Raw genomic sequence first — 25,218 nt, 5'->3', positions numbered from 1 at the left:
ACCTTTTTGGAGCCTCCTCCCCACTCTTTCCTCTCTTTTTCTCTTTCTGTCTCTCTCTTTAATATTAGGAAGAATCCTGGCCCATAATTTCCTTACATTTTCCATTGTTCCTTACTCTGTCATTTGATTTTTTGTATCTGTTTACCTGATTTCTCACTCTAATGCACAGAAATTCATTCTGAGGCAAAAAGCTGTTAATGCCTTCTTCCTAGACCCCATTAATTTTATTGTGAAGTCATATTTACAGAGGATATGAATTTGGTTCTTTATAATCATTTGTATCCAAAATATTTTTTTCATTAAAACATATAATTTAATGATTTTTGCCTATCTTTCCCCATGGTTATTTACCAGCTTTCCTTTCCAATGAGCCCTAATCTTGTTTTTTGTTTTTTTTTTGCGGTACGCGGGCCTCTCACTGTTGTGGCCTCTCCCGTTGTGGAGCACAGGCTCCAGACGCGCAGGCTCAGCGGCCATGGCTCACGGGCCCAGCCGCTCCGTGGCATGTGGGATCTTCCCGGACCGGGGCATGAACCCGTGTCCCCTGCATCGGCAGGCGGACTCTCAACCACCGCACCACCAGGGAAGCCCGAGCCCTAATCTTTGCTATGACTTCTGTAACTCCTCCATCTCCCCCCAGCTGCTCAGTAGGGTCTGGAATTCCATGGTAGTTTTACCGCTTAAGATTTTCTTCCTTGTTAACATATGTACCCTTCCTGAAGCAATGCCATTAGGAATCACCTGAAGTGGTGTCGTCTTTACTCTTCCTGTGGCTCCTGGCCTGGGAGGGAGGTGCCTGGCCCAAAGAGTTCATTATACCAGAAGGGCAGGAATAGCAGTCATGCCCAGGACCTGTAGGATCTGTAGTGTAAGAATGCCTATGTGTGCAAACGATTGGTTATAACATTTGTAATTAAACAGCTTGTACCATGTTGGTTGACACAGTCAAGATCGTAAAGGGCAAACTATGCCCAGAGAGCCTGGGGCGTGGCTCAAGCCTCCTAAGGAGGAAGGTACAGAGGCTCCACTTAGAAGCCTGTGGTCGGTCCCCAGAGACCTCCAGGCTCTGACTGCCTGGTGACTGCCAGCCTCACAGAGGACTTCCTCTGCTATCTTCTGGCTTCCTCAGCTCCACGCCTTCTGTTTGTCAACCACAAGTTTGCGGGGGGAAAGCAATGGTATTTTTGCTTCCTAGTACAGGGCAAAAAGGCAATGGGCATAAAAAGAGGGCAGAATGGCAGCTGAACGTATCACCTCTGCTCAAAGTTTCCCAAAGAGACCTCTTAGCCTGAGCTTTTCTGGCACTCCCATTGTCTCTCTCTCTCTCACCTCAGCTGTAACTATGGCAGCAAGAAAGACCTGGTAGGTTATCTAGGATTTGTATTTTCTCCACTAATGCTTCCTCCAGTAACGAGCTGACAGTAATTGCTTTATGTGGGCATGAAGCACTAAATATGATTTTGTGACCCATGGACCTGATGTGTGTCTACTTCATGTACTCTCTCTCTCTCTCTCAAGGATATATAAAAATAATGAAGCATTCCAATCCAAGATAATTGGGGTAAGGCTTTGTTTCAACGTAACCTTGAAGAAATCAGGCAGGGTTGCTTGAGTGAACATAGCATGTATCATCCTGATTTGTGTAGATTCCCATAAATGCAAAGCTGGCCTTGATTAGTAACGCTAATGGCCGGAAACCACCACCACTCCCAAAGACTTGCAGCTCATTTTTGCAGGGATAACCCCTGGGAGGCTCTTCTTACCATGTGCAGTTCATTTCTGAATGCTGTCCCCCCTTTAAAGAAGCATTACAAATAATTCTATGACATTATGTGGTCTGGAAGCACTGAAGTTTATTAGGAGCAATCAAACCAAGAATGTCTTTTGTCTCCTGTGAGTTCATTGACTTTTGTGCTGGCAGATACTCTTCTAGTTAGGAGAATAAAGCTAAGGCTTTCAACCAAAAAGAAAAAAAGAGAAAGAGTAGCAAACAATGAGTGTGATGAGAATGAAATTGCCTCTTTCAAAAATCCTAAATGTGTCTCCAACTGCTATCCCAAGCAGCCCATTTAACGATGAAGAACAATTATAGATTTTCCATTAATTCGAGTCTGTGCATCCTGTTCCTCCACAGTTGCTCAGCTTGCGTGATGCACATAATCAGATCTCACCACCTCTCCAGTACACCTTTGTCCCTGGGCTGACTTGGGTTACTCTAGACCAGATGCTGGGTTGCTGCTTCGCTAACCTTGATGGATGGGTGAAGATGAGGATGTACCTGTCTCAGTAAAGAAGCAGGGGGTCTGAGAAGGTCCTGGAAATTTGGATCTGTTCTAACCTAGGATGGGATCCAGGGTATCCTGAGCAAACTAGCATGTGCCGCGATGAACTTTTCTGGAATTTGAGCTTTTCATTTGAGTTTAGCCTCAAAGCTATTTGTTAACTCTTTCTGGTGTTATAATCATGTTCTGGTAAAGACTTTGTGAAGATTTTACATGTAACAACCTAGTCTAGAACCCTTTAAAACTCATTTTTGCTTGTGGTGGGAACTGTATGGTACCTGCTGCCTTAGGAAACATGAAAAATGCAGTTTGAAATTTCAAATGCACACTCAAAGAAAAAGTATCTAGCAATTATTTTCAGAAGGAGATTCCTCAAAGTCTTCATTTATTGATATACTAGCTAACTCTAAGCCATCCTTCAGAAAAATTTTGTGATGCATATAAATTTAGATTGTCATACCTCTACGATTTAAAAAAACATTATTTTCATTTCCGATTTTTAGAGGTAAGAGATTGGCTTAAATGGAAAGCAAACTTAGTAATGAATATTAGTTACTAATATTAATGTCTGTTAATGTAACACACAAAGGAAGGGAATTTGATTCTATTTGAGATTGTAAATAAAAGCAAATGCTTTTCTTTCTGTTTTGATATTAAGGGGAAACTTGGGATTTAATACACTTAATATCTCCTGATCCTCTCTTTATTAAATTTTCACACAGGTATCTAAAATCAAACTCTTTTCTATTTTCTTTAAGCCTTCACTGATGTTATAAGTTTCTTCAAATGCCCTTTTTCTTTCTCTTCACCTTTGAAGTTAAAAATATAATATCGGCTAGGTCATATTTTATGGTTAAACCCAGTTCATTTGGGGTTGAGTCAGTCATAGGCTTTCGCCCTGCGCTGAAATGAGTGTGAGTTGAGTTGCCTAAGGGGAGGTTCGGAGATGAGGATTCATTCAAGATCAGTTAGCAAAAGGATCTTTTACCCCTCATACCATTTTTGAGTCTTCTGAAAAATGTTCAGAAGACTGTCATAACCTAACCTGGGTGAGTTGGCTTAAACTCACCTTTTTGAACGCCTTTTCAAAAGACCAAGGGCATAATATGACTAGACAGATGTACCCGATAGAGAACCAGGTTGCTTCTTGACCATCTTATATATTCTTCTCTCCTAAATGAAAACCAAAGATTTTCTGCCTTGGTGAACTATTTAGTTTGTACACATTCACGCTAACTCGCTCAGAGTAGTCAGCTTGCAAGACAGATATCTTCAACACAAAAAATAACCACACTTGGACAAAAATTTTACTGTAGGTGCCTACTTTTAATCACTCTACAATGAAAACCACACATTTATATCCAGAACATTCAAAGGACAGAAGTTCTAGTCAAGTCAGTAGTTATTTTCAGGTACATGGAGCTTACTAGGTATAGCAGGTACTGAGTGTTAGGAGCCCTATAGTGGAGACTAAGAGCTGATCTTGCCCTTCAGGGTCTCACAGTTTAGAGAAGGTGACTTTATAAGCCATATCAACAAGTAAATTAAAAGGTAACATGATGAGTATAACAACACATGCAGGTACAGAAGTAGCCCATAAGAGGAAAGGATTGGTTTTACTGAGTGGGAGGTCCTGGAAGCCTTCCCAGAAATGATGATATCGGAGCTCTGTTTTGAAGAATAACTAAAAAACTTATTGGATGTGTAAGTTAGTGATACTCTCAGCTGCAAGTAACAGAACACCCCCAGATATTCACCTGGCTCACTCTTTCACTTCATTCAAGTCTCTACTCAAATTATTCCACCTCAGAAAATCTTCCATGAATAATCTTTATAAATCAGCCTCCCTCCATCATTCCATATGCCCTTAACTTACTTTATATTCTCCTTCATTGTTACTGCTACCTGGCACCTTATATGTTTATTCTTTTATTTCTACTGTATGTCTTCTCTGACTTGACACCTGCCCTATGAGGTTAGGGAGATTGTGTGTCTAATTTACTGCTCTAACCCAAGCATCAGAAGCAACGTGTAAATAATTCAGTATTTTTTGAGTGAATATCCAACCAACCGTGGCTTAAGCAATAAAGATATTTAATGTTTCATAAAACAAGAAGCCTATAAGCAGGTAGTTTCCAGGCTGTATTGCTCAGTTTTGTCATTTGAGGCTTATGCATTTTCTGTTTTCCACTTTTCTGTCTCCAGAGTCTTGGCTTTTTGTCTTTGAACATGCTACCTACAATCTCAAAAGGGTTGATAAACCACCAAACATCATACACTTTGCACCCATGTTCAAGGCATGGAGAGGAAGACACTCTTAAGGGAGCTCTCCCTAAGGGTTTGTCTCTTCATCGTACCAATGAACCTTTCCCAGAAGCTCCATCGGCCAATTTCCCCATGCATCTCATTTGACTGTCACATGGCTAGAACTGGCTGCATGGAATGCTGGGAAGGCAAGTAGGAGACGAAGGGAATGAGGTCACCATGAGGACTTAAATTAATTATGATTTATCCTCATGAGTTAGGCACACTGCTGCCCAAACAAAATCACTAGTTTCAAGACATATTATAAGTAACAAATTTTGAGAATAATAATTAAATGTAAAGTAAATAAAAACTAAAAAATTTTTAGGTTATTTATTGTTTATGTTGGTATAAAAATAGATATTGTAAAACTGATGAAACTAATCATAGACATTTTCTATCTTAGCCAAGAAAGGCAGATTTTTTCCATTCATTCTCTGCCAATACCATTTTTTTGGTGCATTCTCAGCAGTATTATCATGAACAACTGTCTAAATCTGACATTTGAAGAAGTTCTTCTCAAAGAAAATCACATATGTTACACAACTGACTAAATGGCTTATGTTCATTTTCTGAAACTCCATATGAAATTTGTCAGAGGTAGCCCTGCTTTAGTCCAGCAACCGGATTCAGTGAGTAAAAATCTGCCTTTAATAATAGTCGCCTAGAAATCGTAGAGAATTATCGTGTTCTGTATACTATCTCACAGAGTTCCCACTCTCTAGGCAAAAAGGCCACAAATATATCTCAGAAAATGAAGATATCTTCTTCCCATATTTATATACATAAGTAAGATATGTATTTGAAATATGTAATGGAGAAAAAAGTAGACTTGTTAATTAATTCTACTATTAACAATTAACATAAATAATGTTAATTCAATAACATTAATAATGTATATGATTCTTGTTCTCAAAAATATGACCCCCCCCGAGACTTCTCTGATGGCGCAGTAGTTCAGAATCCACCTGCCAATGCAGGGGACGTGGGTACGAGCCCTGGTCCAGGAAGATCCCACATGCCACAGAGAACTAAGCCCGTTAGCCACAACTACTGAAGCCCGCATGCCTAGAGCCCGTGCTCCGCAGCAAGAGAAGCCACCAAAATGAGAAGCTCGCGCACTGCAACAAAGAGTAGCCCCCGCTCGCCACTAGAGAAAGCCCGCGCGCAGCAAGGAAGACCCAACACAGCAATTAATTAATTAATTAATTAATTTTTTTTAAATGACCCCCCCCAAAACCAGGACCTTTTGTACGCCCTTGTTTGGGGGACCAAGAACAAGATGCAGTATTAGTTGTTGATTTTAAAAAAAAGAAAGAAAGAAAAGGAAAGAAAAGAAAAAAAGAACACTTTCATTTTTCGTCTTCCTCCTCTGCATGTTTTCTTCCCGCCCTATCTCTCTACTTGTGTTTCTGTCTCTCTTTCTCTCTTACCTTTGCCCCACCCCATCCTTCTACCACAAGCTTCTCCTTCTTCACAGAAAAATAAACAATTTGCTGTATGGGTGTTCCTGAAATTACTACAGTCCCTGTGGGCGTTTTGAGGTAACTCTTACCTGTTTTAGCTGGATCAAAATGTGCTGTGTTAAAGCAGCCGATATCAAAAGGAATATTTTCCCCCAAGGAAGGAGCTAGTGGAATTTCCACCTACACAGAATGTATTAACTTTTTGTTGCACAATTACCATGCTCATGATTTGCTTATTTTACTACAAAGAGCCAGTCCTGGATAGGATTTTCATTCATCATGCCTTTTTGTAACTCTCCTAGGAACAGAAGTTGAGGCATGATTCTGGCTTTGGGAGACGTTTTCCCAGAGACACAGGCAGGAAGGCGGGAAGATGAGAGATGGTGCGGGGAGAGAACGTGTGTAGCCACAGTTCACAGGTGGCCCTGTTGCCCTGCCCACTGTCTCCTAAGTGCCTGTGAAGAAACTTTTCCAAGAAGTTTCCCTCTTCAGAATGTCCCTTTATCCTGTAGGTTAGGTCTGTGCTTCATTTACACAAGGGAACAAACATATACCAGCAGTTTGGGCAGTGGTGGCCAAAGTCTGGTGCAACATAAGGGAAATGAAGGGAGCTGTGTCTCCGAGGGAACCAGAGGAGCCCTTCCGTCCCGATCTGCTTTTATGCTTCTCTGAGTTCCCTACCACTTTGTTCGTTATTCACCAAGGGGAAACTGGGGAGGGATGTGAAGTAGGAAAGACTCCTAAGCATGAATTAGTGGTGTGCCAGGGTTGGAAGGCATGAACGGAGAGGAGTTTTCTCTGCCCATTTTTATCACCTCACCCCGCTTAATCCTAAGGAGAGCCCCTCCCCTTTCTTTGCCTTAACAGTCAACTGCAAAATTAGAATGGCTGCCTTCATACCAACACAAATAACAAAACAGAAAGAGCCTCAACGCTCCCATGCCTAGAAAATAATACATAGGAGCCCAGGGGCTTGCTGTCAAAATTAGCAGAGGCGGGCTTCCCTGGTGGCACAGTGGTTGAGAGTACGCCTGCCGATGCAGGGGACACGGGTTCATGCCCCAGTCCGAGAAGATCCCACATGCCGCGGAGCGGCTGGGCCCGTGAGCCATGGCCTCTGAGCCTGCGCGTCCGGAGCCTGTGCTCCGCAACAGGAGAGGCCACAGCAGTGAGAGGCCCATGTACCGCAAAAAAAAAAACAAAAAAAAAATTAGCGGAGTCAACAAAGGAAAACAGCCCCCACATTCACTAATATGGTAACATTATTGTCTGACTCTTCAGAAATTCTACCTGTACCCCCTTCCCTCCCAAATTACTTTCGAGTCCTAAAGAAGATACTACATACGCAGAGGCATTTGCTGTCACCTTTCTTTTTGTTTCCAGCCTGGGGAAGAGCAGTTCCATTTACACCTTCTGAAACTTCCTGCCGTCTCCCTTCCCATAGTGGCAAAACCCACCAGCAACTCAAGAGCCTGAAAAGTCTATGAATGAGAGCTCGCTCCTACTACATGCTGCTGGGGGTCAGCCACCACACTAAGGGCTGTACTCTGTTTATTTAATCCTCAGAGCCCCCAAAGGTAGGAATGTCCATCATTCCCACTTCACAGAAGATGCTTCTGTTGTACTGCTAGGCAGACAGGGTTCCCATTTTACAGGTCCCTTGCCTGAGGTCCACGGCTAGGAAATGGTGCGACCTGGACTTGAACCCAATCATTCTGATGATAGAGTGCTTGCTCTTTGCAAGTACTCTAAACTTTTTGACAAACCAAACCCAGCTTTGCTTTTCATCATTCAGCGGATAGACACTTTCAGCTATGTACGTGAACTCCGAGCTGACCACAATTTCTCATTTAAGACAATGCATCAAAAATGAGAAAGGGGGTTATGCAGAATCTGGCTCAGAAGTCACTGTTTATCTTTTTCCTTGAGGCTGTTTAGCCAAAGCCTGTTCATTTGTGCTTATTATTGTTGCTCTGTGATATATTATTTCATTGGCACCATAGAGCCAGTGGTTTCATACAGTTTTACAGGCCAGTTTACAAAGTACGAATTTTGGCAAGGAGAGAACATCTTCCTGCCTTGTCTTCTTGTTTCAACAATTGGATACAGATTTAAGCCACCATGGATTTTACCCAATGTACTGGTTTTTAATATGTGAAAATAAGGTATTATCAGTAGAATTAGCTACGTTTTTAAAAAATGGAGACTAAATGTATCTAGTATCATCTGTAAATCATCTCTGGGTTTCTAAGAAGGCAGAGTTCAGAGCTACACAGTTGCAAAAGAATATTTTTGGCAAGAGATGATCCAGTACATTCTGCATGGGTATCCTAACAAATCAACTGTGCCTACCCAGTGAAATACCTTACAAAGAATTCTTAAGAGCCATTTTGTTCTGCTTTATCAAGAGAGAGTTTTCTGTCAAATTTGCTTTTCTTTTAATTTATCCCCCCCGCTCCTATTTTCAACAAGGATTTGAGGTGGTCTGAGGTACATCAGTTAATCAAATGGCCCATCCTCCTGGGCCTCAGCATCATTCAGCAAATGCCGCCTGTAAATAATCTTGCCTATTTGATGTGTCTTCTATATTACACTGCGGGATACACAGAGGAACTTTCTTATGTACTTTATCTTGAAAAATGAGGCAAGCCAGGAAAATGGGGAGAAACCTTCGATAGACCTTCTGGCAAATTCATTTAACATTAGTTGAATGCTATACACCAGGTACTATGTTAAATGCTCTCACACGGTTTCACTCACTCTATTAGGGGATCTTATAAAAACAAGAAGCAGTAGGCAACAGGAAGCTCACTCATGCCTACAGACTGTGATGCCAACAAGAGGACTGGGGCACCGAGGAGGGGAAGCTGCTGCCATGCTGGCCATCAGAGCCGCTTCTTGCTTTGCTCAGTCCTATCTAGAGGGTAATACCTGTCGTATTGGACCCAGTCAGAAATATTTGTTGCTCTGTGCTTGAAGAGTCTCAAGGAAAAGTGGAGTAAGGGAGGAGAAAGAAAGCAAGCTCTGGGGGTGGTGGGGATCATCCGTACAAAGTAGATTTTCTTTGGGTCTCCTTGCTATGTTAGCACAGCTTAAAAACAGATGTTTCTTCCCAATCTTGGCACCTTCCTGAGATGCTGATCCTCAAAGTAATTAGTTTAGCGTAACCTCCTGGCTCTTAATTGACGATAAGGGTTCTTGAACCACCCAAAAAAAATCCATAATTGGTCAGCAGTTCAAGAGGGGGCCTAAACAGATGACAGAGATTTCAGGTGGACCAAATGCCAAGGAAAGAACTCCTGAAGTGCTGTCGGGCAGACGGATTGCTGACGCTCAGGCTGCATGCATGCCTCTTTGAGCCATTTTGGTTCCAAAGATGACGATTTGCTTTTTGACTCCTTCCACTTTATTTATACAGCATAAATCATCATAGAATGATATAAAGGCAAAAACAAAAATCCACACAAGTTTCTACAATAAGCGCTTGTTACTTTTGTAATAGGAAAACCGAACATGTGTTCTCATTTGCAAATGTCTTATTTAGAGATGGTCTAAATTTAAAGGGTAAATTGTTCATAGAGGGAAAAAGAAGGAACACTCATATCAATGTTGTTGATATGATACTAAAAAACAAACACACCAACCTCTCCAAAAGGTCTTTTCCCATTGCAAACTATGGCTAGAACTGGCTACACGTTTTCCTAGTTTGTTTATGCGTATAATCTAAAAATTAACAAAACACAGAAAACCTTAGCCTCCTTCCTCTCTTATCTCCATAGCAATTCAAAGGCAGTGAGGTGGCCATTTGTGGGTGTCCCAGCTGGGACAGTACTCAAATGCCATTAAAGCCTGGGACCAAAGACCCACACACTCAGTTTTGTGAGTCTTTTTTACAGGAACTCTTCTCTCAGTAAATGAACTCATGCTAAGTGATTATAGACTGAAGTATAGCTCAGAAAGGTAATTAATTTATAATTACAAAAAAATGGTCAGGCCAACTGGAGTCTCTGTAAGCTCTTCCTAGAGGCAGAACAACTTTGAAGAAGGTAAAGGATAGCCAGAAAAATCCTGGGGGAACTCAAAAGCAAGGCACAGGGTTGGGAGGTGGTAATTGGATGACAATAGTGGCGGCTAGTCAGATTACTGTGGTCTGATCCATTCTTTTGCATCCCAAGGATTGACTTGCTAGGTAGATTATAATGCTACCTTGGGTGGCCAGGGGACCCCCTGCTCTATACAAAACTGGAGACACGTTCGTGTTCTTTAATACCAATAAGCCTAACCACTGTGATGACCAGTTTTCTCCTGTTAACATATCCTCCTTGGGTGGCTCTAATCCATTTGTTCAGACTTCGTCTTCCACTGTTACAGTAGTATTCCTGTCAAGCCATTCTGATACTACACCCAAGGCACTGAATATAGGCAATCATTGACACATAGCCACCTAACATAGGATGCTTCTACAAAAGGATGCTCTAATTACTTACTTAATTAACTTTTATTAGATTAGATTACATTAGATTTTTCTTTATTCTCTGGTGGAACTTTAAATTCAAGTTGTGGTTAGCTGGATGTCTCTCTTATGTACTTAGAGCTACCCTGTGAATATTCATTTTAATGTAATCATATTAAATAACTATAGTCCCCTTTTATTAAAAAGAGAAAGAGACCGCAGGAGTTGGATTATTCAGTGATTTTATGATGACAAAAGATCCAAATTATTTTTCAAAAAAGAAACTTCTATCAATGCTAATTGACTGGCAGTGGTTTTCTAACATAATAAGATAGTCTTGTGTGAGGTTTCTGGATGTGTTTAATTATTCTATTTATGTCACTTGACAGAGAGTGAGAGAAGCCTTGATCAGTTTATTTGGGTGTGGAATTCAGTTTAAAATGGATCAATTTATACACTAATATGTATATAATAAATAACTAAGGAGAACCTACTGTATAGTTCAGGGAACTCTACTCAATGCTCTGTGGTGACCTAAATGGGAAGGAAATCCAAAAAAGAGGGGATATATGTATACATATGGCTGATTCACTTCACTGTACAGTAGAAACTAACACAACGTTGTAAAACAACTATACCCCAATAAAATAAATAAATAAATTGAATGGGTCAATTTAAAACTTTGAACCCATAAAGGAGAGTCAGTTATTAGAATGCTAAAATGACACACCTTATGGAGTCATCTCACCTGTGTGAGGCGTAAGGTAACCAGATATTGTCAAAAGAGCATGAGTCTGGAGACAGACCATTAGTGATCAATCTGTGTCTCACACTCTTTATGGGAAGATTTTTAACTTCTGATTTGGTTTCACAATTATAAGGCCATTTGTGTTTTGTCCCTGTTTCTGTAGTTTGGCGGAGGACCAAAAAGCGGAATAAACAGAGTTTCCTCCCTCAGGGCCCCCTCTTTTCCATGCCCTACCCTCTCACAATGCACACCACCTTACTAATCAGGTCCACCGCCTCTGGGATGCTCTCAGCACAGTGTAATAAGCCTTCAAACATCACTCTTCACAAAAAAAGACTGCCACCATTAGAGGCCAACCCCAGGCAATTTGGGTTCCGTTGGTGGGAAAGAAAAGCAATCTTTAATAAAGGCCATTAGTTTCATGTTTCAGTCAGTGGTGAAACAGGCCAGGCGGAGATGCCATGAAACGCTGGAAAGAGCCAGAATCAGGGGAACCACGTGATTGGTGCGGTTTCAGACTGTAGGCACAGGGATGACCCAGGGCATGACCCTGGACAAATAGTCTGGAGACTCTAGGTCATAGGGCCCCAGCCCCACAAGCTGGTATTGTGGGGAAAGGCTTGCATCTCAAAGATGACATGAAAATAAGAGAGGAGCCTGTTAACTAAACTTTGAATAAGGAAGGGAGCATGGCTCCACGGTGCAAGACAAGCCCCTAGTATCAGTTAGGACCAGCAAATATTCTAAATCAGTACTGCTTCTCTATCCTGTGGTTGTGAATTTGCCAGAGGGAAGATGTACCTGGTCAAATCATCCTTGTTGAGGTGCTTGAAATTCTATGAATACACTTTTTACTAATGAAGGCAAGAATGATGCTTCTGCCTTGTTCTATGTTTCATGCTACTGTCCTGTGGTTTTACATGTATGTCATGTTAAATCCATGCTTTTTGGTGATTTTTCTCCATCTCTGACCATTTTCCTTTTCCTTTTTCTAGAATGAATAATCAAAAGTATTTACTCACCAAACATTCATTGAGTTCCTGCTCTATGCAGGCCTTTCTAGAGAACTGAGAAATGAAATAGTCTTTGGCATTTGTGAGATAATAGAAATATATATATGGGTCTCTGCCCACAGTTCCTGGCACAGAGCTCCTAAAAGACCTGTAGTTTCCTAAGTGATAAGAACACTCCTAGCATCTCTTGTTCTAGTATTTAGTCGTTGACCCCGTAACTGACACAGGACTCCTGAAACCTTTGTAAATTCCTAAGTCAAAAGAGCACCAGGAATGTCTTTTGTTCTAAGGAGGTGACTCTGGGTGTGCTCCTAGATAGGAGCTGGTCACCAGAAAGACCAAGGCATGATAGAAACTTGGAATTTTCAGTCCCACCCTCTGTTCTCTTGAGCAGGGAGAAGGGCTGAAAATGGAGTAAATGATCAATTACATGTACATGATGAAGCTTCCAAAACTGCCAATAATATGGCGGTCGGAGGCTTCTGGGAAGATGTGGAGGGAGAGTGGTGAACCCAGACAGGGCTCTGAAGCTCCACACCACTTCCCACATACCTGCCCTACACATCTCTTCCATCTGGACGTTTATATTTATCCTTTATCATATCCTTTATAGTAAAGCAGTAAATGTAAGTGTTTCCCTGAGTTGTGTGAGCCACTCTAGCAGGTTAATCGAACCCAAGATGGGGATTGTTGGACCCTCGATCTACAGCCAGTCAAGCCAGAAGCACAGGTGACAACCCAGGCTTGTGGCTGGCCTTTGAAAGGTGGAGGGGGCCAGGCTCACGGGACTGAGCCCATAACCTGTGGGATCTGCTGCTATCTCTGGGCAGTAGTATCTGAATTGAGTTAAACTGTAGGACACCCAGCTGGTGTCAGAGAATTGGTTGGGGCGGGGGGGGGAAATAGCCTCCACGCAGCTGGTGACCTGACGTGTCAAAAGTGGAGTGTTCTTGGTGAAGGTAAAGAGACACACAGGAAAGAAAGACATAGTAGGGGAGAACTGGGTTTTTCTCCTACTCAGGAAGGAAAAACCTGAGTTTTTCCTTTATAGCACTTAATTATTCATTCATTGAATTATAATTCCTTCAAAAGTATGAACTATGTGCAAAAAGTGTTTAAGGAGGTTCATAGCAATGGCTCTGGGTTCCCACTGTCTGGCCTCGCATTCTGGCCAGCTTATTAACTTTTTGACTCTGGGAAAGTTAAATTTTCTAAAGCTAAGTTTCTTCATCTATAAAAGTAGAGAAATAATAGTAGCCATCTCAAGGTAGTTGTGATTCTTAAATAAAATCTTACTCGTGAAGCCTCTGGCCCCTATATAGTTGAAACTAAATAGATGTAAACCATCCTTCATAAAGTACTAGGAAAGATTACATTCATATAATATTCTAGAAATGACAAAATGTAGGGATGGAGAGCAGACCCTTGATTGCCAGGGGTTAACACTGGGGGGAGGGTGTGATTCTAAAGGAGTAACATTAGCGAGTGTCTTTATGGGGATGGGGCTCTTCTGAATACTGATTGTGGCAGCGGTTACATAAACGTATACACATGGTCAATTTTTATAGTACAATAACACCCTCTAAAAAAGAATGCATGTAAAAACTGGAAGAAGATCTGTAGTTTAGTTAATAGTATTAAACCAGTGCCAGTTATGTGAGATGTTATCATTGGGGAGGGCGGGGTGAAGGGTACACAGGAACTCTCTGTATTATTTTTCAACTTCTTGTAAGTCTTAGATTATTTCAAAATGAAGAGTTAAGAAAATTATAAAGCACCAAGAGAGGTGTGATGATACAACAGAGAGGGAATAGTCTGATCCTTGCCTTCATGGAGCTTCCATTCCACCGGAAAGAGAAACTATTAATTACACCAAAAATTATCTAATCCTAATTATACTCAGTGTTAGACAGGAAAAGCATAATATGCTTTGAGAACACATGCAGGGAAAGGGGGCCCGAGTCTGGGGCAACTCAGGGGAGGCTTCTTGGAGGTTATGCCTTTTCTGAACCATCAATATGGCAAGGATGAGCAAGGAGGGCTAGTAGAAGGCATTCCAGGCAAAGGGAGCAGCACATGAGGGGGACTTGGGGAGGAAGGAGCCCTCCAGCATCTTAGAGGGACCGACAGGTTAAAAGGCTTGTAAGGGTCGCAGCTAAATGGGCTGCTGTCACAAGCAGAAACCTGGGGTGCGTCAGGGAAGGAAATAATTACTCTGGATAAGAGACTGGGGTGGGGGAGGGCAGGAAACAACTGCACAATGAGAGTAACACTGATTGAGCTTGGAGTTTGAAAAATAATTGAAATGAGTTTTAAGCTATGGTTATAAAAAGCACAAAGGAATGGGTACTTGGAGGTGTGAGGTGAGTTTGGAAAATGACACATAGTGTGGTGATTGGGTTCCTGAAAGGAGCTGGCAAGGGACTGCAAAGAGAATTTGGGGCCATATCACAAAGGGAGTTTGGATTTTATTCTGCAAGCAAGGGCGAGCCATTGGAAGCTTTAAACTGGGAAGTTCTTAAATGTTTTTATAACAAACATTTTATAACTCTGAGGCCAAGATAAAGTAGAAATAGAGTTAAGAGGACACTGAAGCCAGTGGGTCTAGACAAGAGGTGACCACAATAGTCCAGGACAGGGACAGGGACATGGTGGCCTGCAGCTGGGGTAAAGGCAGCTGGCACTGGGAATGACAGAGGAGCCTTTGCGAAAGTCAACTCGACAGGCAGTGGTGACCTTGGATCCAAGAGCTTCACGTCTAGTCATTTATTCCCCTGAGGTTCTCATATAGGTGCAAAAACCATTAACATAACATGTCCATTTCAACGTTATTGGAAATTGTAATAATTGGAACGAACGCACGTATCCATTAGTGACTGCTTAAGTAAATGATGGTGTATAACATACAGTGGGGTACTATGAAGTGCTTCAGAAAAATGAGGTATCTTTGTTTTTGTTTTTTTTTTTTTGCGGTACACGGACCTCTCACTGTTGTGGCCTCTCCCATTGCGGAGCACAGGCTCCGGACGCGCAGGCCCAGTATACATGGCTCACGGGCCCAGCCGCTCTGTGGCATGTGGGATCTTCCCAGACTGGGGCACGAACCCGTGTCCCCTGCATCGGCAGGCAGATTCTCAACCACTGCACCACCAGGGAAGCCCTAAAAAAATGGGGTATCTTTAAAAAATATTTTTAAATTAAAAAATTGCAGAAGACTAGGTATAGTGTGACCTAATTTTGTAAAATACTGTATGGAATGCATTTTACATGTGTGGAAAAATATCTTGAAGGATATATCTGTCCTTGGCAATGACTCACTACTGCAGAGTGAGATTGCAACTAATTTTTGTACAATTCTTTACGGTGATTGATTTACAACAAATGTTTTCATATTTACACTTTTACATGAATGGCATGGTCTTGGATTGGGGTCCCTGTGAACAGCTCTGAGATGGAGAGTGCGTGCAGGAGGGGGCTCTTGGGAGATATACCTTTTAGGAAGTGAGGAATACAGCATTGGGTAGAGGGAGAAGATGACCCACACTGCAGTTGTAACAGGCATCCTGGGAGCTCTTAGAGCAGGGATGACCCTTCAGAGTTGCCTTAAATTGAGGCAAAGGGGTTGGGTCTTTGCATCCTTGCATCCATAAGTCATTGGATTTAGACTGTCCCTGGAGTAGGGACATGGCCTTGAACAAAGCAGTTCCTTGCAGCTGCGGGCAATTCTAATGAGAGATGGAGCTGACATTGGCCAGCAACTGATATCCCCAACATCTGCAGGATGGATGCATGGACCCTGAAGAGGGAGTCTGGGATAAGTACTACAATATCCACTGCAGTTAATTGATATAAGTATAAAATTTATTTTCTTACTTTGCAAAACTTGCTTAATTACCACACATAGCTTTCGTGAATACAAAGATGAAGGAGGAAAAAGGATGATCTCAGTGCAGAACAAAATTCAATGAAATGAAACCTTTTTGATTGAAACAATCTTAGCAGTTAGGAATAGAAAGCAATTGATTTAACCAGATGAAGGGTGCTTTCTCTAGCCTACCCTTTCTTTGAAGGTGGGCCAGGCCCCTCAGGTTCAGGACCCAGTCCATAGATTTGCATGGGCCCAAGGCCATTGTCATCCATCTCAGTGGCCACAGTTCACAGAACACTCAGATTCTGGTGTTAGCATTTGCCTCCAGGGCAGTCCCAGTTTCTGTGTTTGCTACTGTTCTGGTTTTTTTCCTTGTTCGTTTTTGTCTGTATGGGTCTTTTGGTTCCTAGTGATTTCCCTTCCTTTCTTGTTCGCTCAGCAATAATTTGAAAGCATATTTGTCGTAATTTATTTAGCACCTAGTGTTTCACAGCAGGAAGGTTTCTCAGTGTCCCTAGTCCACAGGACCGTGGAGACCCAAACCCCCGTCTATACCAAAGGCACTTTTTCCTTTTACTGCTTATAATGCGACTTTCAGTTTTATGTGGTTTTATTTTTTATACTTTATTTCTTGTCAAAATTCTACCCATTCACTTTTATCCCCTTCTCTCGCTCTAGCTTCTCTTCTTTAGGTCTCAATTTTTCATCTCTGACTGCTTTTCTTTAATGGAGAATTATTTGATCATAAGTTAATTAACACATTTTCTGTTTTGTATTGTTCAGTTACCCCCCGCCCTTTTGGTCATATTCAGCTTTATCTCGCTCTCTTTTTTGTGGTATCTCTTTTTTTGCGGTGATGTAATGAATGCATTCCATGCTATTTCTTTTTTATTTTTTATTTTATTTTATTTTATTTTTTTTTTTTTTTTGCTGTACGCGGGCCTCTCACTGCTGTGGCCTCTCCCGTTGCGGAGCACAGGCTCCGGACACACAGGCTCCGCGGCCATGGCTCGCGGGCCCAGCCGCTCCGCGGCATGTGGGATCTTCCGGGATCGGGGCACGAACCCGTGTCCCCTGCATCGGCAGGCGGACTCTCAACCACTGCGCCACCAGGGAAGCCCGCTATTTCTTTTTTAATGATTACTCATCCTTAAATTGGTTTGTTCTTTCTGAGCCAGCTATTTGTGAAAGGCTAGAACTAGAGACAGGCTAAGGAACTGGATGAGGGCAGCTTGAATTTCTGTCTGTTTCCCACCACCGCCCTCCCCTGGAGAATGGTTTCTTTCTGGGTCTGACTCATTTCTCTCTCTTTGACTTATATTGATCACAGCCCTGTCGTATGGTGACAGAAACCTTGGTCTTCATCAGGTGAGCAGGAACGGTCCATTCGGGCTGGTTACCACGGATCCTGTCTTGTTTACCTCACATGCCCACATCCTGCTTCTTGCAGAGATGCCATGCTTGCCCACTGCCACATTGAACATCGTCACCTCTGACCCCTGAACGTTTCCCCAGGGCTCCCATACATCTCAGAGCTCTGGTTCCCAGAAAGGGTCACAGAGTGTCCCTTACAGTGTGTCACCTGTAGCGATCTCTCTGTTCTGCTCACTAGACCAGAGAGCCCTCAGATCTTGTTTCTTACATCAGAGTCTCCCCCTGGCCGTGTTCAATTTCCTTAACACTTGGCAGTCAGTTGAGAAGAGTGATTATTGGATTAGGGATGTTCCTTGCTTCCACTGGTTTCTTTCTCTTTCTTATTCCCCTTATTCTTGGTTGATTTCAAGAAAGAGAGCCTTTAGTCTTCCATCTTGATCTAGAAATTCAGGGAAGGATTATGTTAAGATGATAGAAGACTTAAACAGGTAAAAGAAAAGCTAACGGATAAAAGATCTGAGAAGGGATGAGCTAAAAGGAAAATCTTGGAAAGAAAGGCTTATCTCCTCACAGACAGAAGGACAAAAACTGTGGATAACATAAAAGAGAAATCTTAGATCAATGGGAAGAAAATTGAAGAAGTAAAAAGGTACTTGCTTCTCTGGGAGATGTGGGGTCTGACACATACAAGGAACAGCAATGCACCTTTATTCATTTATTCAGCAAATTTTTACCATAAACGTGTTATATGCCAGTTAGTGGGGAAACAGCAGTAAACAAGACAGAGAAGTCCCTACTTCCTGAGACTTCACTTTCTCATAAAAGAGCCAGACAGTGAACAATTGAACAACAACAAAAGGCCTATTTTCTATCAGGGTTTCTGATAGAAAATAATAGAACAGTGGTGAGGCTTCCATGCTGTCTGAAGTAGACCTGAAGGAACAGAGGATCCAGCCACATGAAAATGAGGGAAGGACATTCCTGGCATAGAGTGGAAACTGCTGTGGTTCTAAGGCAGGAAAGCACATGAGGAGTTTTAGGAACAATCAAATTGCCAATTGGAGCTTAGGGAGCAGGAAAGAATACGGTACAAGTGAAGGCTGGAAATACAGGCAGGCATCAAATCATGCGGGCTCCTGTAGGAGTTGGGTTTTTATTCTCACATAATTACTCAGTCAGAAAGATAATTAAGGACCTAAGTGTGGATAAAGATGGAGAAATTATAAATTCTACCAAAAAGATGAAAGCCATGAGAAAGGTATAACATCAACACGTGCTTTAGAAACTCTCTAAATGGAGATTCTGGTTTTAAAGTAATTTGAGCAGAACGTGCAGCCTAAAAAAATATAATGTAACTCACAACCTCATCATTACAGTAGAGGAGTTCTTTGTCACACTTCTAGGAATGAGTACTAGAAAAAAATTGTACTCTGGAACAAAAGATACTATAACATTTCAGAGTGCCCTATGCTTCCCTGTGCATTTCTGAATTAACGGTATGACTGAGGGAAGTCAGCCAGAAGGAGAGCACCTGCGGACTCAGAACCTCCTAGATGTGCAAAGTGAGAAGAAGACAAGGGCCATGTCAAAATGAGGCATTCACTGTCTGCGTGGAGGCCATCAGACAAAGCCAGCTAGCATCCAGAGCACACAACTTACTCTCATGCTTTGTGCATTTGGAAAGAGAAATCACAACTGGAAACATGTCTAAATGTTACTTCTCAGCAACGGTATGATCTTGGAAAGAATCGATGGGAAAGCATATCATGAAAAGGAAATCTAGAAGCAAAGAAGTAGAGCCCCAAAGAGAATTGAAATGTTTTCCAATCAGTAATTGGTAAAGTCTGAGTACTAATAGATTTGTTTTAAAAGGGAAAGCAATTCCATAAACTCATGTCATGTTGAAGCTGAAAACTTAAAGATGCATTCATTTAGTTCCTCCTTCCCTCCTTCAACAGTGGATGTTTGAGATCACCATAAATGGCCTTCATAGACCAATCTACAGATAAGTGACTTTTTAGCCCCCTTCAGGGTAAATGTCTCTATGACATCCTTTGCATTCTAATTGGTGTTACTAAACTCCAAGGAATTTCCCACTGATCAGTAAAGCTTTTTCTTAGAAGTAAACTAAAGCTGATTAGCTTCAGCTTCTACTGGACTCCATATGAGAGACTCCTTACAAAAAGAGACAAAGTATGAACCCAGTTTTCTTTTGTGTTTATTTCTAATCCTTCCGGGGGGTTCAAATGAGGCCTCAATAACCACTGTAACACAGGTGCTTTGTCTGGGAAGCTTGAAGAACTCGGAAGTGACTGTGCTTCTCCCACTCTCAGTTCAAGTACAGTATTCTGGTCCTGGCAGCACAGAAGCAGCAGGTGTGTGCTGAGGAACAGCTGGCTACCAGTCCTGGCCAGAGAAGAAGCTTCTTCACAACAGTAGGACGTTTCAGTATCACTTACCCTGTCCAAGAGAACCTATTTTTGTTCATATCCATGCCCTGGTAGTAGAGTTCAAATTTATTTTGGGTTTGCTGATGACCATACCATCAAGAGGATGTCAGTGCAGGAAGCCAAGAAGCTACCATCTGTGCAGTGTTTTTATCTCAAGAATTGTTTAGAAGGCTGATTACTCAGTTAGCTGTACCTCTTGATCTTCTAGTGTTACACTGAGAAAGGTGACTAACACTTTCTTGAAAGTCACTTTGCTTTTAATAACCCATATAATTCCGTCAATCTATGGTAGGGGGTCAAAGGATTGGCCAAATTGCACTATTAAGTATCGACCCCACAATGCTTTATATGTGGTAGGGACACCATGAGTGATCATTCCTAGTGAACAGAAAGTTGCTCTCCAGAGTGATGTGCTGGCAAACTTTAACAACCAGCTATCTAAGGATAAACTACCTGATTTGTAGCATTTGCTGATTTCCATAGCAGAATATTAAGAAGAACTTTATAAATTCAAAAATTTAGATGAAATGGAGAAAATCTATAAAAGGCAAAAATGACTAAAACTAACTCAAGAAAAAATAGAAAACCTGAAACCTCTATATCTATTAAAGAAATTGAATTCACAATTAAATCTTCTCACAAGAAAACTTGTAAGTCCAGATGATGCCACTGGAGAAGTATATCAAGTAGGTAAGGAAGAAATAATACCAACCTTGCACAAAGTCCTTCACAAAATAGAGGAGAGAACACTTCCCACTTTATTTTTTGAGGCCAGCATTATCCTGTTACCAATATTAGAAAATGACGTTATGAGAAAAAAAAACTAACTAGACGTTGATATACTTTATGAATAAAGATGGAAAAAATTCCTTAAAACATCAGCAAGTCGAATCCAATAATATATAAAATATTATAAAATAAAATATTAAAAAATAAAATAAAATAATTAAATTAAAAAAGATCATCATAATGACCAGGAATTAAAGGTTGGTTTAACATTAAAAATCAATTGCAATCATTCATCATATTAACAGAATAAAGGAGAAAAAAATATATGGTCACCTGAAGATATGCAGCAAAGCTATCTGAAAAAATTCAGCACTCATTCATTATGTACATAAATTAAGAATAGGAGAGGGCTTCCCTGGTGGCATAGTGGTTGAGAGTCCGCCTGCCGATGCAGGGGACATGGGTTCGTGCCCCGGTCTGGAAAGATCCCACATGCCGCGGAGCGGCTGGGCCCGTGAGCCATGGCCGTTGAGCCTGCGCGTCCGGAGCCTGTGCTCCGCAATGGGAGAGGCCACAACAGTGAGAGGCCCACATACCGCAAAAAAAAAAAAAAAAAAAAAAAAAAAGAATAGGGGAGATTTTCCTCAACTTGATAAAAGACACCTAAGAAAGACCTGCAATTAATATTAAATTGAAATTTTGAGAAACTGAACACTTTCCCTAAGTAGGGAAGAAGACAAAGATGCTCACTCTTCATCACTTCTGGTCAACATTGTGCAATAAGAAAAGAAAAAGAACTAAAAGGCATACAGATTGTAGAGAAAGAAGAAAAACTGTCTTCATTTGTAGATAGTGTACATATAAAAACCAAAAATAATTTATAACATAACCACTCAAATGACTAAGTGAATTTAGCAAAGATACAGGATACCATGTCAATATACCAAAAAATCATTTGTGTTTTCATATGCTAGCAAACAAAGAATGTAAAAAAAATATTTAATGCTATCTACAATAGCAGAAAAAACATAAAATGCTTAGTGGTAGACTTAAAATATGTGCAAGAGCTGTCACTGAAGATTATGAACATTGAGAAATTAAAGATCTTAATAAATGGAGACATAAATTATGTTCATAGGTTAGAAGACTCAATATTGTTAAGATGTCTTTTCTCCTCATATTGAATATATTGATTCAGTACAGTCATAATCAGAATTCTAGGGGGATGTTTTTGTAGAAATTCACAAGCTGAGATTCTAAAATTTAAATGACAATGCCAGGGACTTAAAATAGCGAAAACAATGTTGGAAAAGAAGAGTAGAAGCATATGGTAAGCAGGAATCTAAGACGGCCCAAAGATTCTGCCCCCTACTACACAGGCCTGTATAATCCCCTCCCCTTGAGTATGGGAAGGGACTTGTGACTGTGACGAGATGTCGCTGTCATGATTAAATTACACTATGTGGCAAAGGTAAAGGGATTCTACTGATGGCTCCATCCAGGATTGAAACGGTTTCATGCCTGTGTGTGGACACCCAGGCCACCTGTAAAACTTTGGTTCTCATCCTACAGGAATAAATACCCCTTAACCATCTCTCTGATCAAGGGATACAAACATTTATTGCACAGTCAGTCTTCCAGGGTCAGACCCGAGAAGGAGACCCACACAGGCCCTGAGGCATACTTGTGTCTACTTAGGCAGGAAATTCCAGGGTCTTGGTTTCCCAGGATGTGGTTTAGAAGGGGAGGGGGTGCAGGCTTTGGGTAGACCAGCCACTTGGACCTGGGATTGCCTCACTCCATGGCGAGGGAGGAGGTTCCAGGTGGCTGGAGCAGAGCCTTCCAAAGCAGGACATCTCAAACGTTTATGTGCATAGGAATGACCTCAGGATCTTATTAAAATACAGGGTCAGAACCTATCAGGCTGGGCCCTAGCATTCTGCACATCTAACAAGCTCTCAGGTGGCACGGGTGCTGCTGACCCATGGGACCACACTTTGCGTAACAAGACTGTAAAGCACAGAGCCCACCCAGGTCTGAGGGCAGGGAACACTGATACTCAATACACATGAAGTTAGTAGTGGAATGAACAAACCCAAATTGTGCATAATTCAAAAATTATTTGTTGTACTTGGAAAGATCCTGACGATAGTTAACCTTAAGCTAATAATAGATGTTTTTTTCTTTTTTCCTCTTGTGCATTTATCCACTGAGTGAAAATAGTTGCCCCAAAAGCAGGATAAATAACTGGGGACCCTAATCTGGTATTAAAGCTACGTGTGTTATCTACAGTTGCCTATTGTAATTATCATTCAATGTTTTTTATGAATCAGTGAATGTTCATAACATCCTGGGTTTTAAGGGTGAATTTTTTTTCAGGCTAAGACTATCCATGTGATAACTGACGTACTTCTAACAGAACTTTGGAATCCTTCTGATTACTAGCCTTGAGCTATAAACACTAGGAGTTTTATAAAAAGTGGCAATAAAATATATATTATTAATAAAATGTCAGGGCATGGATGACTTACAAGAAATGAGATAAAATTGTTTCTGTTTAACATTCATGCCACATTTTATCATTCCGTAGTATTTATTATTTTGACACATAACTCTGAAGAGACTATGAGACCTCCCTGGGGGATTGTTCATTCCCTTTTCTATGCTACATTTATAGACTATTTACAAAAGCATTCATTTTTTTAAAAAAAATTCTATGGTGAAGGTTAAAGGCTTGGGCCATTCATTTCTTTATTTTATCTGAGCTTCTTCTCTCCCCATTAGTTTGAGGAAAGATAAGATAATAAATTGAGTACTCTCCTCTCTTTTTTTGATGATGTTGCTGATGGGTCAAAATAAACCTCTGGAATCCAGATGAATTTATGAGTTATTCATAAATTAGGAATCTTCCTTAGCTCTTCGTACACTCTGCTTCTCAGTGTCGCTAAAGCCCCCACTTAGGCTGTATAAATTAATACATTTGCTGGAATTGTGACTTTGGGACATTTTATAGCAGTGATTTCAATGTTGTGAGTGGTGAAATAGAAACTTGAGAACGTGAAGATTAATTTAAACCACATGATGGGTTCAAGGAAAATACACTACAGCTTCTTGAATATGTTCTAACGCTGTACAGTGGGGAATGGGATCCAAAAAACCACCAATGAACTTTTAAACCCTCTTGAGAGGAATCAAACCAACACACTTAGCCCTGGAAGGGAGCTGTTCCAGATGACAGAGAGGCCATCTCTCTCTCCCTCACAAACAGAGCCCTTCGCCTGAGAGAACACAGTTGGGAGATCGAGGAAAGAGGAGGGACCCCAACAGTTACCACTAATGGGATGAAGTTAGAACAATCTTTGCAGTTATTAGCTGGCTTACTGATTTGTCTTTCATTATAAATTATAGTTTTGTTGGGTTCTTTGAACAATAGATAACCAACGAATTGTATGCTGTGGACAGTTGGTGCCTTTGAAATAAAGGATCTCTTTTTCCCTTCCAGTTCGTTGTAGCGGTGTTCTGGATCATTTATGCCTATGACAGAGAGATGATTTACCCGAAGTTGCTTGATAATTTTATCCCAGGGTGGCTGAATCATGGAATGGTAAGTGGACTAAAACAAATGATTTCCTTTTATTTAAAAAAAATCTACTAAAGAGCTGTTTTCTAATTTAGGCTGTCCACAGAATCTACCTAAATAGCTGCGAAATGAAAATTATAATTAGAGAGTACAGTTAGAGAAGAAAATTGAACATAAATAAAAAATGTCTTCTCATGAAGTTGAGTCACTATTAAAACTACTTAGTAGATGAATCCATAGTTTATAAGAGGTGTCAGTGGTGTTCGGTATAATACAATTGGCTCACTCCAGGACGGATTTAATTTCTGGGCCATTCAAAGGCTTGTCCCCTGTTGGAGACTAAGGATTGATTCCCACCTGCACCACTATGGACACCCAATGCCTCCTCCACTTCACATCAGTGAGATCGTGTTGAAAGTAACCAGTGTTCTTGGAGAATTTCCCCTGGAGGAGAGGCAGGGCTGTTACTTTCCCTGGGAGAGTCGCTACAGACGTTGGAGGTGTCCTTAGCAGTGGTTCTCCACCTTGTCAGGGTCTGCCCATCCCAGGGTATTTGCCTGCAGCTGCGAGGTCTTTTCCTTCTTCTCAGTCTAATTCTTTCGGATGCTTTAGCAATGATGTTACCTTCACAAGTTTCAAATCAAATACTTTGGCTGGTTTGCACATTGCTTGACAAGATTTGAGGGTATATTTTCTGCAGAGAAATTTTGTGTCGTCTTCCCTTTCCATCTCTGGAATTGAGCACTGTTTTGTTATTAACTAAGAAGCCTGCATTTTTTGGTTACGTCAATTTTTAGAATGTGTCCCTGGGTGCTCCTAGTGAAAAGGGCAACCCATGACAGAAATTATAGGGGAATGAAGAACTGGAAATCACGCATCTGAGGTCCAAAGTAAGTGTTTCCCTTCTGCCCCCAATTTTGGTATATTTTAAGAAAACGCTGTGTAGTAACA

The 25,218-nt window shown here is 41.2% G+C and overlaps 1 protein-coding gene across 5 annotated transcripts in view; it reads left to right on the top strand.

Moving 5' to 3' along the window:
* AIG1 (androgen induced 1) overlaps positions 1 to 25,218 on the top strand; it is a 236,382-nt gene that overhangs the window by 68,295 nt on the left and 142,869 nt on the right. For all 5 annotated transcript variants that reach the window (XM_082634075.1, XM_082634074.1, XM_082634076.1 and 2 more), the window contains exon 3: positions 24,190 to 24,291. In XM_082634075.1, the coding sequence (XP_082490201.1) occupies positions 24,190 to 24,291 (102 nt within the window). The remainder of the gene's footprint in view (positions 1 to 24,189; positions 24,292 to 25,218) is intronic.

This window comes from Mesoplodon mirus (genome assembly GCF_964341445.2).
Source record: "Mesoplodon mirus genome assembly, chromosome: 10".
Classification (NCBI taxonomy): Eukaryota; Metazoa; Chordata; class Mammalia; order Artiodactyla; family Ziphiidae; genus Mesoplodon; species Mesoplodon mirus.
Note: the sequence above shows the minus strand (reverse complement) of the source record. Positions and strands in the feature narration are given on the sequence as shown.